Genomic DNA, 16,899 nt, shown 5'->3' on the forward strand with positions numbered 1-16,899 from the left:
GGGAACAGAGTTGCTGAGATTCAAGAAAACGTATCACCAGAATCCTGGAGACATGTACCATCAGAAGAGAATGCTGCAGACTGTGCGTCTAGAGGTTTGCTGCCAGCGGAGCTGATGAACGCCGAAATGTGGTGGTCCGGCCCAAAATGGCTCAGCGGACCAAAATCAGAATGGCCTATCTCTAGAAAGGACCCAACTAAACGGGAAGATGAATTCATCCAAGGTGCTATGAAACCTGAATCAGCGACAAGCCTTCACCTCAACGAGAAACCTGCAACCTGGGATTTCTTCCAGCGCTTCTCCTGGTGGCCTTCTCTGAAACGCGTAATGGCCTACATACTACGTTTTGTCAACAACATTAGAGCAAGAAAAATCGATAGCTCTCTGTCAATTCTGCATGGACCCTTATCGCTTGAGGAGATTGCAGCAGCTCAAAACAAAATTTGCACGCTGGTGCAAAAGGAAGCCTTCGCTGAGGACCTCAAGAACCTCCGCAAAGGCAAGGAATGCAGTGATCAAATACAACGACTTTGTCCATTCCTGGACACTCAAGGACTCATGCGAGTGGGTGGTCGACTTCAAAAAGCCTCTATCGATTATAAGGCTCGCCATCCCATTTTAATGCCTAAAAATCATCCAGTAACGATTTGCATTATCAATCATTATCATGAGACGCATCTGCATGCCGGTCCTTCTCTATTAATGTCAATTCTGAATCAAGAATTTTGGATTTTGTCTGCGAGGTCCATCATCAGGTCTTGCCTGCTTAAGTGCATACCTTGTTTCAAACTCAAGGCAAAGCCAATCAATCAATTGATGGGCAATTTGCCAGTCAATAGAGTCACCGCAAATCGCGCTTTTCTATGCACAGGCATGGACTTCGGTGGACCCATCCAAACCCGCACGTCAACATTAAGGAATTCAAAAGTGGTCAAAACGTACATATGTGTATTTGTCTGCTTCTCCACAAAAGCAGTACACATTGAAACCACATCGGATCTCACCACTAACTGCTTCATTGCTGCGCTCACACGGTTTATATGCCGCAGAGGAAAGCCTTCAGACCTCTGGAGTGACTGCGGCTCCAATTTTCTAGGAGCGTCAAACGAATTTTTTTGCCCTCTTCCAATAGAGTAAGCAACTGGAAATATCAGCACTCATAATTTTCTTTCAAGTGTAATTTTTTCTTCAAAAATATTTGTTTCTCTGTATTTCTTTTGGAATTTTTCAACTTTCTACATTTTTTTTTTCCTATTGAAACACCCCAGTATTTCAATGGGGGCCGGTATGTTGGCGCCGCTAGCGTCACCAATATTTATCCTGCAATCTGTTAGGTAGGCAAACCGCCGTACTACATTGTCGCGCCGCGCGCCTAGTTCCGCCGCGGCCCGCCCGATCGCGCTGCGGGCTTTCCAATCGCCCCTTCGGCTTTCCTTTAGATATTTAAATTCTTTTCTTTATTATTTTGTCTGTTTCAATATGTAAAATTCATCTTGGATTACTTCTCTCAATTAATCCTCAATTATAACTCTCATTGGTGCCTTCCGTCACAACCTTTCTCAACTTAAACTACGCGTCCGCGCAATTCCTCCTCAAATCCAGTTTGACCGGTTGGCCCGTGTGCCGTATCTAAATTATGCTTTACCTACCTCTCTATGGTAGCGTCTATGGGTATGTTCATTCGCCCCGCATATGTCTTTCATGCGCTGTAACCTTCCTTCTTAAACGGTTACGTTTTTTCATTCAATCAAGTGAGTATGTATTCTAAATTCACCTTCTTTTCTCTATTCATTTCATTAATAATAAATTCACGTCAAATTCCGGCCTTCTGCCAATAAGTAATTCCTTTCGGTTTCTAAATTCATTCGCGATACTCGTGTCCGGACACGATTGCCTGCGGTCCGAGTGCCGCGGATGAATTCTTCCAAATTTCAATAAAGTAAATGTTCGTCTCTCTCTTTAATTAGCTTCCATCGCGCTACTCGTGACCGGTCACGATTGCCTACGGTCCGGGTGCCGTGGACGACCCTTTCGGCTAATCTTTTTAGAAGATTTACATTAAACTTTCATATATAACTATTAGAATGAGGTATAAACGCTCAGTAAGAAATAAAAGAAATAAATTAAGAAAAGCCATTTTTTCTAAATTTCTCAAAGGTATTTGGTAAGGGCAAATTGAAAATTTGGTACGCAAAAGTGAATTATTATTTCACGTAGCCCCACTCTTTTCAATGAAAAGTGACAATCTAAGTTAGAAACAAATCGCAAGCTTAAATTCCAAATATTTCCGCGTGAAAAAGATCGAATTACCACACTAAGGAAAATCAGGATCATTAAAAAAAGTGTTCCTTTATGAATTTCTGATAGCGCTGAAGAAAATCCTTGTCGGTTCAAAGACCGATTTATTATTCATCGTAAAATTTTAATCACGAAACAGAACTTTCCATGTTATGCCAATATTCCACTGATTGTCACAATTGGGAAAAGTTCATTGGTCCAAAAACCTTTCGTGATTACAATCAGCTTTTGCGTAGCGCAAAAATCGCCTTTTAAAATCAATGAATAAAATAATGCGCCCATTATTGCAATCAGAAACTGCCAAAAATCGCGTTCCATTAAAATGCGGTAACGCTACCTGTGGTTGCACTGTTTTGCCACCAGGGGACACATTGCGTCATGTTTGTATCTTTCTCTGCGGTAAAGTGTCATATTCCGAATTGCGTGTGACAAAAGTTTTTTCTTAGTTTCACCATTTAGACGATTTTAACAGTTTTTTTGTTCGAAGTTTGGGAGAGAGGGTGTTGAAAAAAGTGACTTTCATTTTTTCATTTCAAGTTTTCTCTTTGATTTTCATGAATCATGATAATTGCCGTCAACTTGCTCTCTCTCATTAAGAATGAAAATCAGAATTCGCGATGAGAGTCAGAAAACTACTTTTCAGTTTTTTTCCCACTTCTAACCGCCTTTCATCACAACATCGTGGATGAAGCAGGAAAAAAAAACTTTAAAAAAATGCTTCCTCCGTTTAAATTGCATTAAATCCTAATGAGGAAACCATTTCGTGGCGTACCTTCCGTGAGCATTTTGAATGACTGAGGACGCAATGGCAACAAAAACCCTTGGAAGCAACTAGATATTCCTATTTCACGGCTGTCATTGTTGCATACTTAATAATATGAAGGCGCGCGGGTTTCTCCTTCTCTCACATATAGTCCAGGCAAATAAGCCATGAAAAGGGCTATAGCCTGCAAAAATCCCGGGTAGCAATGTTTTCATCGATTCCTATGTAATTTTTGACGCTGAATCCGAATTTCAACTTTGCACCATTAAATTCGGACCGGAAAGTTGCCAAAGTTGGCAAAAATGGCCTAAAATGGGCCTTTTTTCTGGATTATGACCTGTAACTTCCTAAAAATTGATCTGACGATAAAATTAGTTATTTTCAGAAATAAAGCTCGTTTAATTTCCTGTAAAAAAGTTCCTATACACTTTTTTGCTCAATGCAAAATCAAGCGCGCTGGCGGGCTCCGAACTTTGAAAAATGAGCAAAAATTGTGTTTTTCGCGGTTTTTGCCCGATGTCTCCTGTTTTAATCGTCCGACGAGTAATTTCTGGACAAATTAAGTGAAGATGATACAATTTACACTTAGTGAAAGGAATTGATGTAAATAATAAGGATAACCCAACACATTACAGTATGCGCAATTTTCGCACATTTTACAAAGTTCGGAGCCCGCCAGCGCGCTTGATTTTGCCTTTAGCAAAAAAGTGTATAGGAACTTTTTTATAGGAAATTTAACGAGCTTTATTTCTGAAAATAACTAATTTTATCGTCAGATCAATTTTTGGCAAGTTACAGGCCATAATCCGGGAAAAAGTCCGATTTTAGGCCATTTTTGCCAAATTTGGCAACTTTCCGGTCCGAATTTAATGGCGCAAAGTTGAAATTCGGATTCAGCGTCAAAAATTACATAGGAATCGATGAAAACATTGCTACCCGGGATTTTTGCAGGCTCTTTTCCTTGTTTGCCTGGACTAATAGCTGCGATTTGTTCTGTCTAACACTTTTCTCAGTCTAAGTAATACGCATGCGAGGGAATCTTATCTCTCATTATTAATTTAAAATGTTCTAATTCAAGTACCCAACTGAATTGTTAGGCCAAGATTAAGATCAGAGTTTTTCTACATGGCTAGGTTGCGTCCACGTAAGACTTTAAAAGAGAAACATGTGATGCTTTTTTCTAGTTCAGACCTTGTCCAATAGCTCATTTCCATCCTTTATTTGATCCTAAAATCTTGCACGTGAAATATTTCATGAAATTTCACAAATTTAAAAGAGGTATCGGGAAAAAAAGGTTCCTTTTCATCCCTCGACTCAAAATGTAAAAATTGGTCAGTGCGGGTTGCATGTTCTAGCCCCTTAAAAATATGAAATATTTCACAGCCTCGTGAAATTTCAGGAAATATTTCACTAAAATTTTCAACCTCCCGTCTCAAGTTTCATGCCATGGCATGAGACTTGAGACTAACTGAGAAAAAAAGTTCAGTCAAATCAACCGCACGCACGGTGTTCAATATCGGCCGTATTGTCCGTTTCGTGTAACCCTAATCTCGGTTCCAGGAACTGTACCTTCAATTCATGCAGCCGAGCTTTTTCGTTAGTTCAGGTTGGTCTGAAAGTTCGATTGCATGAACCGAGGATACAGTTCTTAAGAACCGAGAGTACGGTTACTCGAACCGTACAATACAGCCGATACTGAACATCGTACATACGGTTCATACGACCGATTTTTTTTTCTCAGTGCACCCTGTTCTACACCCTTGACTTCTCTCTAGCGGCCACCTTCCCCGCACAGGTGCTCTGATCTAGAGTACCTTTAAAAACAGAGTATGGCCATTTCTGTTCCGGTTTTTCATTGGTCGCGAGCGAATAGAATGACACGATGCTCTTAGGGCCGTAAATAAACAAACAAGATGGCTGTTATCAGCAAGGAAGTTTGAGGAAATGCACATCTTACATCCTCCTGTGATATAGGCGAAAGGCTATTTAACAGTGTTTTCATGTGTTTTTTATGTGTTATTCGTAGATATGCTAATTTAAATTGTTACTGCCGTGTAATTGAAATTTTCGTCACATTTACCTTCTTATCGATGTTACGGTGATCCGCCATCTTGTTTGTTCATTTACGGCCCTAAGAGCATCATGAAGCCTAAAAACTCGTTGACCAATCAAAAAGCGGAACAGTTTTCCTGTAGTGAAAAGATACGAATGGCCATACTCTGTCTATAAAGGTACTCTACTCTGATCCGATCCTATACCCTCGACTTCTTTTTAGCGGCCACCTTGCAACCCGGGCCGGGACGGTGCCGCTAATAGACAGGCGTAATCAGACGGACATCGCTTTTTCTCGTTCGGGTACAGCACGAGCCTACCTGTTGCTGTTACCTGGGCCGCGGCCATCCCGCGTGCCCGTGCCCGGCGCTGACTCCTAGCGACGCGACTACGTGAGTCATGGCGCCGGTCCGGGCACCCACGGGTGTCTGGCCGTCAAAACCCGGCCGCGCATCTCCTGGCCTCTATCACGTGTAGATATACGTCGCCCCCCCCTTGCCCCCCGCACGGCGTAACATCGTATCTTAACTGGCCGTGATTTATTCACCAGGAACGTAGTTTCCACGGCGCGGCGGTGGCGAGATATCACTGCCTGGATTCCTGTCCTGCTCCGAGCTCTCTATTGCCAAACTTGAAGCTTTACTGGGATCCTGGGCCCGAATTTTGTTGGCGGAGTTGCAGTCGACCGCAAGTTAAAGCGAGGACGCGTTGTTGTTGTTGCTGATGTTGCTTGTAGGTTAATTGGCTTAAAAAAGGGAGGATGCTGACTTTTTTCGATCGCTGGTCAATGGTTTGCACACTGGGAAAAAAAAAAAAAAAAAAAAAAAAAAAAAAAAAAAAAAAAAAAAAAACACATTGGATCTAGAGTCCAGACTCATGAAAACATTGACAAGAAAAAATACTCTTGATTCAATCGGATTTTTGCTTGAATCAAAACGAAATACGCTTAAATTAAGAGGCTTGGTTCTTGATTTAAGCTAGACTCTGATTGAATCGAGTACTTCTTCTGGTCGATGTTTTTAAGAGTCAGGACTCTAGATACAATGTGTTTTTTTCCAGTGCACCGTTGAGAAACACTAAAGATGGTCGACATGGAGTCCCGTCATGCGGAGAGTATTACTTTCGTCTCGAAGTCGCTCGAACCACCCTCCTGTGCGACCTGGCAAATCGGGGTAGCGAGCAAGGCGATCGGTACACAAACAGCGCGCGAGTCAAGACTCCGAACTTTCGGAGCGACGAAAAAAATATTAACTCGGCTGCGAAAGTTCTTTACAAGTCGAAAGAACTTTCACGAGACGACATTCTCCTGTTTTTACGAATCTGGAGCTTTTTTGCGAGGATGGCTCCCGCACGAGTTTACAAGTTCTCGTGTACTTACAGGGCACCCGTGCTGAAACCAAACCGCGTACAAGCGCATACTTCCCGTTGCGGTTAAGCGGTTTTTACCTAGAGGTGTTGTAGCCCTGTTCTAACACCACACTCTATTGACCTCTCTCAATTTTCTCACCCTGCCGCCGGGGAAATCTGAACGTCAGCCAATACTCATTACACTAACGTGATTCTTTACGACACTGCGATTATGATCGGAGCAGTGTTGTCACGAGGTCCTGATAATCAGCACTTCCTCCCATTTAAACCCACGTTAAAATTCCACATTTTATTGCACAATCTGTCAACTGTGAGTCGGAGCAGCTACGCCAATATATACCAGCGCTTAACTTACGAGAAAAAAAGTTAAACAAAAAAGTACTGTCGATAATGAAATGCTGAGAAAGGAATGGTATTGCATTTTGCAAACTAGGTCAGTCTTTTAACATAAATACACGGATATATTTTTAAAATTACGCAGCCATTTGATTATTTCAGAAAAAGATAAAAAAAAAGAATTTGATATCCTAGACAGCAATAATTGTACACTATAATATTATTTTTGATGAAAATCCACCCCTCCTTCATTAGCCCCGGATTTTATTGACATAGCTTGACTCAAGTATCGAATGAAGAACGCCTTTATTAAACTTTGAATGACGTCAAAGCTAATTTTGGAGATACGGCAAAATTTCATTTTTAGCACTTAAGTGGACGTTCGTGATGGGAAAAAATATCAACTTAGCAACAAGTTATCGCTAATTCAGCTTGGATCATAAGCTAATACTTTTATTAAAAGCTATTTTTAACAGGTTTTATTCTAGATATATGAAATTGCCAGGTTTTCTGAAGCGAGCCAAATGAGACCTTTCTTGGTGAAACGTGATTGATTGAAGATATTTATATAATGTAAATGATTACTGAGTACTCTTCCACACTCAAACGAGGAAGTATTTCGTCTATCATTATCAGAAAAAACACAAGTCAAATCGAAGAGGAAATATTGAACTCTTGGCCGAGGCATTCGAAAAAAATGCCTATGTATTGTGTATTGGATGGGTAATGGCCCTCCAAAGCATGATCTCGGCTTAGAGCGCCTTCAATTTTTTGTGACACTCTACGCGTTGTCACGGAGTTAGTTTAGTTGCCTTCCGATCCAAACCTGACTTAGCTCGAGAATTTCACTATACGCTCTCATGAGTGCGCTTGTTACTCCCGTTTTTTTAAGAACTTTAAAGTGCCCTTCCACATTTAAACCAAATTAATAAATACTCGATTTTGTTCTTTTGATTCTGGATTTTTCGATTTTCTACTTTTTCACTTTGGCTTCCAAATTTCCCGCGACATACATTATAATCGATTAGTAGACAAGGTAAGAATTTAAGTATTCTGATAAATGTTTCCTAGCCAAAATTTTATGCAGATGACGATTCGCGCAAAGAAAAAATTATTGAACTGAACTCTTGACTACAAATATATTAACGTTTTCAGTTTACATTGGTCATTGGGATTTTGAGTTTCCCGCTCACAAGAAAAACTTGTGTAGGTACTTAAATCAAATCGCACAATACAACGGGTTTGGCAGGCTCACTTAACGAAGTAATGTTCCCTCCCCGCATTGTTCGCTCAAAGTATGAACAACTTGCAACAGCCGAGCCAGAGCATCGAAATTGAGGTTGCCATGTTTTTATACCTCAGAGACTGCTACAGTAACGTTTAGTGCGCGATTTGACCCACGTAGACTTTTGTTGTTTCATGAGTGGGAGGTTTAAATTCACGTGTTCAGAAACGTTGAATAACTTAGGTTGGAGTTATTTGTTTAAATTTTTGCTGCGCAAATCCTGTACTGCATGAAATGTTGACTAATCGGCACATATTACGTGCACATGGTATGCGGTATGGGTATCGGCAAAGAATGTCGGAGGAGAGGTTGCCTAAACAAGTTTTGGGTTGGGTACCTCCTGGAAGAAGGCGACGGGGACGTTCCAAGTAGAGATGACGGCAGGACGTCGACGAAGAGATGTTGCGTTACCTATTCTTCCGTGCTATGGAAGAACGCCGTATGAACATTCGAGAGTTGCCAAATTTTCTCCGATAAAATGTTTATTTTTAAGAAAAAATGACGCTATAATATCCTTGAAATTTTCAGATCAAATTACAGGCAAAATTACCTGAGAAATTGGAAGGAAAGTATTCACAAGTATCCTTGAAAATTAGTGATTTGTCAAAGGAAATTTGGGAACACTTTGGGCTTATACGTCGTTTTTCCGTAACACAGCAGATAACTTTTGGCAACATAGACACCAGAACACCAGCCACCAGATGAACATCCAGCGTCTGGGCTTTGCAGAGTGTCAGAGTGCGTTGCAGGAACGAATTTCATGTATATGTATGTGTAGCATACATTAAAATGTTTAAAATCGTACCTTGTCTATTGCAGGGCCGGATTTAAGGGGTGGTCACATGAGCCACGGCCCATGACGGCAAATTTTGCAATTTTTCAAAGTGAAGGTATAAAGCAAATCCGATTCAGAAAAAAATACAAACGAGAAAAGGCGACAAAATCTCTCATTTCCTGAGAGTACAGTAATTTCGCATTGCGTCAAACGCAGTGCGGTCAGCAGCGATCGAGGTGAAACGCATAGCGCCTACAAGACTGCACTACTACTTCACGCATTGTGTCAAAAACAGTGCGGTCAGCGTGAAACGCATAGCGCATACAAGACTGCATGACTACTTCACGCATTGCGTCAAAAACAGTGCGTTCAGCACAGCAGCGCTCGACGTGAATCGCAAAGCGCCTACAAGACTGTAGAAATACTTCGCGCATTGCGCATAACACGGTGCTGTCAGCGCGGCGCGGCGGTGGAAGTTAAAATTATTAAACCACATTTATGTTTGTTCTTAGATAATGTTTTCGTTCATTTCTGATAAATGGAGGGTCTTGTCCACACAGAGATAGGTTTACGGAACTTAACTTTCGCGCAAAGTTCCGTGAACTTTCGCTGGTAGTGTCGACATAGGGCATTCGCAAAATATGTGTCCAACACGAGTAAACGCGTCAATGCGTCTCATGCACCCCTACCCCTAGGGCACGTTCACTCGATGGTTTTTATTGATGTTCAAAACGAATGAGAAGAGGGCGGCAAAATAAGGGCGGCCCATGGGCGGCAAGTAGATGATACCGGCCCTGGTCTAGTGGTGTATAGACGCATTTAGTGGGACGTCACATATCGATTTAATTTCAATATCTCGAAAGTCGAAATGTGCCCCAACAAAAAAACACAACGTTCGTCCGAAGACGAAGTACTATGTCACGAGCTTATTATACTATGAATTCGTGTGTATGTGGTCTCAAACGTTTTGGAAAATAACTAGCTTTCATAATTTTACGGTCTCATGGATTAATGTTTCAGTTTTGGGCTAGTTTTAGCATCCTTTCATCAATTGTTCATTTTGGAGGTTATGTTTGTTTGTTGGGGCACATTTCGACTTTCGAGATATCGAACCAACAATATCCCTCCGTGACGTCACCACTAAATGCGTCTAATCAAGTTCACCTCTCTCAAGTGTGTTGATTTTTCTGGTCTCAACGGAGAAATACGTTGTTTTGCAGGTGACTCCGTGTGCCCGAACTGCCTGCAGCAGCACCACCACCACAAGTCGCGGACGCGGCATCATGGAGGCGGCAGTGGCGGCGGTGGAGGCGGGGCGGGCGAGAGCCTCCGCCTGGAGGCCATCAAGCGGCAGATCCTGTCGAAGCTGGGCCTCAAGGCGCGGCCGAACGTGACGTCGTCGGTGTCGCGGGAGCTCATCATGGAGACGCTGTACCTGGCCGAGGAGTCCCGGGACGCCTCCATGGACCTCCTCGAGGAGGAGACCGACGCGCCCACCTCCACGCGGCTCCCCGATTCGGAGCCAGACGACTTCTTCGGCAGGACGTCCGAGATCATCGGTTTCGCCGAACCAGGTGAGTTCTTCGCTCAAACATTAGGCATTTTTTAAAAGGCGCATGATACTGACACATGAAATTTGTTCGCTTTTTGGAATTTTTTGCCACGGACACTACATTTGGATCCTTTAAAGTGTCGTAAAGGACTTATCTTAAGGGGTTAGTTTTTTTTTTTTTTTTTTTTTTTTTTTTTTTTTTTTTTTTTAATGTTAAGAAGTCCTATATGTATAATACCCGCGACACTCTAATCTCCAGAATAGCTGTTTCTGAGGTTTAATTGGACGTGTTTATACTGAAAGGAACTATGTGCATAGGATTTGCGTGAAAAATACCTAATTCGTTTTAGCATAAACACGTTCAATTTTTTTAAGAAAATCTTAAGGAAAACGAGGAAGCTCCATATGTATATCTCCATGTCGCAGCTGTAAAGGAATTTTCTTAAAACCTATTTAATCAAGCATTTGTAAGTACCCCTTTACGACACCTTAACGTATTATAATGCAATATCCGTGAAAAAATATGTTGAAAAACGAACGCATTTGTATGCCAGTGATTAACATGTTATATAGCATTATAGCATTTCAGGTTCTGGCCCACTTTTAGTGCGACTAATTATTTGCGCTGGTTTTTGCGCTCGATCTATATTATACTATTTCTTCCAAGTTTCTTTTTTAATTACACGCAAATACTTATTTTCTTTCCCGAGAGAATACTTTTCTCTCCCGAGAGAATAGTTTTCTCTCCCGTGCATAAAAGTCGCTTTCGCAGCGCTTTCACCGAAAAATATGGGACACTATCGATCCGCTTTTTTCATATCTGATCGTGGCTGATTTAGTCTCGTAAACTTTTTAAAAATCAGACGGGGATCTCCTCTGAATTTTTGAACTGGGCGATGGAGAAATTAGTTTTATGTTCAACGTTCACATTCTTTTTTTTTGCGAAGCTCAAAAAGAGGGAAAGATCCAGTATAGCGTGCATCTACTTTACAAGGGCCGATTTTACACTTAATTTTGCTCATAGGATCAGACCAAAGACGAATTATTCACAACAAGGATTGGAACTCCATTAACTTTGATGGATAGTCGTAAATGTTGCTGTTCAACAACACTGACTCCGCCTCCCGGGCCAGAAGCACATATTTAATATGACATCGTTAATAAACTCGAAAACTCATAAATCCACTCAAAACTTCGAATAGCGCGAGGGAAACTTTTTAGTCGCAAAATCGGAGGCATAACAACATCATCGGAGGCAGCATATGACTCAATTGGACGCATTTCTATCAAACGGAACTATGTGCATTAAGACATGAGCCCTGAGACCCATAAGAATATATGCATACCGAGGCTCATGTCATAATGCACATAGTTCCGTTTGGCAGAAATACGTCCAATTAAGACTTGGTCGTAAGTTTACGGGTCTCCGGGTTGTAAGCCCGGAGGTCCTTGATCATTTCTTAGACTTCATCAAATGTTTAGCGACTTTTTCAGATTTACGTACAGGGATCAATGATTCTTTTCTTTTGATAGCTTAAAAAAAACGTATTATTGTTATGAGAATCGAGCTATATCGTCGTTTTCGAGACGGAAAAAAACGTAACTACAATTTAACGTTGTAAAATTTCCATACACAAATTGTACATTTACAGGCAAACTTTTCGGCATTTTTAACTGAAAATCTTACCGATTTTTTTTTGACCACATGTCAAAATCTCCAAAATTTTGGACAAAAATTACACATTAAACAATTTTTTAGAAACGATTTAACCGTTCGGGCCAGTCTAGAAACCTTGGAATGGCCACACCACACTCCTACACTCCAAGAGCCCGTTTTGGATAATGTTGCCCTTTTTGCCGCATGTTTAGAAATTCCTCATTCCGACGGACGGATTTTTGTACATAAGTAACATCATAACTACGACATTGAGGCAACGCAAGTTTAAAATCCTGGTACATGCAACAATTGCTGCCCTGCAAATGCTTTCTGGCCCACTTCAAACATTAGGCAAAATAGCAAACTGCGCAACCTCAGTACACCGTACAGAACAAAAAGATGCTAATTTAACATTCTGGATGTAAGAGAGTGTGCGAGACTCACAGAACGCGCTGAATTCATCGCCACAGCAGTTGATTTTACCTAATGACATCGCTGAAATAACTGCTGCAGCGGTTAATTCAGCGTTTTGTGCCCTGCACACTTTCTAACGCCCAGAATGTAAAATCAGCATCTTTTTTCCGGTGCTTTGAAGTCGATTCTGCCTCCTTCATATTTTCAGTCAGAAAACACCTGTATACCAGCTCACCAAAGTTAGTGATCCCCAGAAAATGTGCATAATTAATTCTGTACAATATGTAAAACAATGAAACATTGAAGAAATAATACAAACTATAGTCGGCTAAAAAAAAAAGAAAAAAAAGAAAATCGATGTGTTGCCCCTGTGAGGCGCGCTTCTGGTATCATCCGCGGTAGCGTACTGGTATCACTCCGTCAACGGTGCGGCTTTCGCCGGCGCACAGTGGATCGAGTCAATCAAAGAGGTCAGACATGAAATTGGTGACAAAAACTGACAAATTTTGATGTTTAGATAGAAAAGATTTTTATTTTTTCCACAATTTCCATAATACAAAAAGCTATACAATAACTAGAAAATCACCACCCAAGGCATTTGCCGTCCGGGGGATTCCACGCAATTTTACAACTTTTTACAACATCCAAATATCCAATTTCAAATAAGCACATACTTGGATCCGTGCATAGTAAAAAATAGAAAATAAATAAAAAAAAATACAAGGCCAAATAAACAAGTAGAATTTAAGACTTAAAAATTTTCAAATTCCCAGTATAAAAACTTAGCAATACATTTAACAACTGTCGAAATTTTGAAAAGTTCAAGAAATTTTAAATCAGAAATTTAAAGTTATAAAAGATTTCTTTGCAAAAAGAATATCTTGGTGCTCTAGAAGCTTGGAATTTCAACTTTGCAATTAAAAAATTATAACTGAAAAATCAAAAATTAAATTCTGAAACCAAGAAGAACCTGTACTGCCACGCATGCTTACAATATTTGATAAATTTTGATGTTTATTTCGTCACATTTCGAATTTCAAGGGGTGCTCGTAGAAGAAAACTTCAAGAGGAAACCAATAAAACCACTTTTAGAACGTCAAAGTTTTGTATAAACGGAGTTATAAGCGTTTAAAGTTTCCAAATTTTGTCCGCCCTCTCACATTGACTCGATCCACTGTGCGGCGGTGCAATCGGATCCCAAACTTAATGAAAATAAATAATCTCTCACACACAGACACATCCGCAGCTCCGTCCACCCTCACCAACACGCACCGCACGCCGAATCGCCGCCCTGTGTTGGTGTGTTTAACATGCGATGCAATTTCTGTTGATGGGGCTCCAGCCGAGCTGCTGGGGGAGGGAAGGGGGTTGCGACTCCGGGAAAAAAGAAAAACCGGGTATAGTTTTCGCCGGGCACCGAGACGGAGTAGCCGAATCGTGCCCGAAAGTGGGCGATTTTCGGGCTGCCTACGGGGTGTTTTGGGAGGAATGCGGCATCCTTGGTACACAGGCCGAAGTAGGTAGCTTGTTAAAGTTGTCAAAAATTAGGTGATTTTTTTTTTCAAATTCTTGAGAATTATTACACACTGGAAAAAAAAACACATTGAATCTAGAGTCCAGACTCTTGAAAACATTGACAAGAAAAAGGACTCTTGATTTAATCAGATGTAAGCTTAAATCAAAAGGAAATCCGCTCAAATTAAGAGGCTTGGTTACTCATTTAAGCTTAAATCTGATTGAATCAAGAGTATTTTTTTTTTGTAGATGTTTTAAAGAGTCTGGACTCTAGATCGAATGTGTTTTTTCCAGTGCACGTTTTTGAAACCCTCGAGATTCGATGATTAATTTGTGTACCATTCTCTCAAATGAACCGCATTTTGCAATTAGGAGCTACAATTTCTGGCTCAACTCAGGAAATAACGTATGTTCCATCAGTTTTCTGCGCACATAATGGTTTTTACGGATGTACTTCCTACAATTGCAAAAATTAGTCCAAATGGACAGGCCTGACCAAAATCTGCTCAACCGCATTTTACGTTTTCTAATTTCTCCTTTTGTTTTATTTTTTGAACAAAACACTAAACGAAAGAATACCTAGAAACACTCTTTGAATATCCTTTAGATTGTTTGGGGGAAAAAAAACAAATACTTAAAGAATTTTAAGTCGGAACGTCGGTTAACGTTCCACTAAGAAAATCAAATACATGAGCGAAAATCAAGCAACGTCGAATGTGCTACATTTTGCAATAGGGAGCTACTGTTTGTGGCTTATTTTAGGAACAGCGTATATGCCATCAGTTACAGTATGCAAAAAGTTGCTTTTGTGGATGAGTTAAAAATGGTACCTTCTTAGTTCTTATTGCAAACTGAGTCCAAATTAATATCCACGTAAGTAGCGTTGTAGTGCATTGTTTTGAACTTACTCTGACCAGTTCGCCTTCATTACGAAAGTATAGGCAATACAAATGGCTTAGAAGCAGTAATAGTTGCTCACAGTAATAAGGCCACGTTATCCTCAAGTGTCTAAAATAATACACCGCAGAGGATTGCCCCCTCGATATTTCATCACGGACATATCCCGCGAGGACGATTCACTTGGACGGTTTGCCGTAGGTCAACCCGCCCTCGGCGAGACCGATCATAATATAGTCAGTAGAGAATTGAAGTGGAGAAGGTTAATCAAAAAAGAATTCTCATAAATTGTCAGTCTATATCTCAGTAAATACAAACAAACCAACAAATCTCAAAAAATACCAACCTCCCTATATAAAAAAATGACTGGGTAATTATTTGGCGGGAAACTAGTAGAGTCGAACTGTCTATACCGCAAAAAGCAATCCCCCAACAAGTTTTGTACATATTGGGACATGTAGCGTGCATGGAAGGAAAACAGTGGCTCTAAGGATCATATCTATGGATATCAATATGAAGTGTACAAATTCACTTCTGAATGGTAAACATATTACTATTTCTTGATGTAATATGTTGATTTTTAGGCCATACTGATGTAGAATGATCAAATAGAGATTCTTAGGGAAAATTTTCCGCTCGGAAAACTATTCGTTGAGTGATTCCTTTGCACATGAGCCGCTAAACTTGGATTTCAAATTTGAATAAGGAAACTCCCACTTTAAAAGCCGCAACTTTGAAAAAAATAGTTTATAAATTGCCTAAAATTACACTTTATTCAAAGTATCCCGCATTTATAATAATCTTCAATCCCAGGTACAATAATTTTGAATAGAATAATTTTGACCGAAAACTTGAAAATGGGTGGCACGTCCTCATACACATAGTCGCTTGCATAGCGTTCTTTGCCACTTTGCGACGCCTAACCACCATAAAAGTCGGTTTTCCCACAACCCATCAGGGAGTTCGTGACATGTTTTCAAAAAATGCAATTTCGGGAGATTCAAGAAACGCTTTGAAGGGTAAGATTTTTGCATTTAAAGAAAACATTCGGATTCAACGCCCCAAAATACACAGCAATCTTTCAAGGAAAAGTTTTTTAGGAAATTTTCCTCAAAAAAATCCCTAAATGTCTGGACGAATAGTGCAACCATGATTCTCCGAGTTATAATTTTTTTCCATGTACACTCTTCTGAAAACACCCTATGTACATCCTCAAAGCAGTGACCAGGACTTCGCGTTCTATGCGTCAACGTGTCGGGACTAGTCGCCATAACCATAACTCTCTGAGTCATTGTTTTTCTACCATTTTTAAGAAACGCTTTAAAGGAGGAAATCTCCGCATTTGAACGAGACAATTCGGGTTCAGCGTCCCGAATACACAGAAATTATGCAAGGAAAAGATTTTTGAGAAAATTTTCCCAAGGAAATCCTTATAAAGTATGTCGGAATTTTTTTAGCCAACCTGCGTAAAAAGTGAACATTAAGCTGGAAATCTCAATACAGAGGGAAAAAGCTTATACGAGCACTATTTTCCCTCGGAGAGGTACGCTGTTTGGTGCAATACTAATAACGACCATTCGCATCAAACGGTGCTCATATGAGCTTTTTCCCTCTGTACTGAGATTTTCAGCTTTATGCTGATTTTTAACGCACGTTGGCTGAAAAAAAAAAAAAATTCCAACTCACTGTCTTACGATCCTTGCGTCTTCTGCGATCAGTTTGTGGAAATCCTGATATGCTTGAAAGAATGGTTGCAGCTATGATCCTCCGGGCTATCATTTTTTCTCCACGTAAGCTCATTCGGAAACACCCTGTATACGTCCACCCTGGAAGGAGTGACCGGGATTTCTTGCTCTATGTGTCAACGGGGACGAGGCTTGGATTTTGGCTCGAGGCCATCAACTGCAGTCTTCGCTACTCCCTTTAATTCTCAGCCCCCACCCCCGCGCCCAGTCCGCTGTCCCTTTTGCAGCCCCCTCCCCGCCGC

The 16,899-nt window shown here is 40.7% G+C and overlaps 1 protein-coding gene across 1 annotated transcript in view; it reads left to right on the forward strand.

Annotated features, from left to right (window-relative positions):
• Actbeta (inhibin subunit beta) overlaps positions 1-16,899 on the forward strand; it is a 151,985-nt gene that overhangs the window by 21,860 nt on the left and 113,226 nt on the right. Inside the window, exon 2 of the mRNA XM_019059934.2 lies at positions 10,098-10,451. Within this exon, the coding sequence (XP_018915479.2) occupies positions 10,098-10,451 (354 nt within the window). The remainder of the gene's footprint in view (positions 1-10,097; positions 10,452-16,899) is intronic.

The sequence above is a fragment of the Bemisia tabaci genome, chromosome 6 (genome assembly GCF_918797505.1).
Source record: "Bemisia tabaci chromosome 6, PGI_BMITA_v3".
NCBI classification, from domain to species: domain Eukaryota; kingdom Metazoa; phylum Arthropoda; class Insecta; order Hemiptera; family Aleyrodidae; genus Bemisia; species Bemisia tabaci.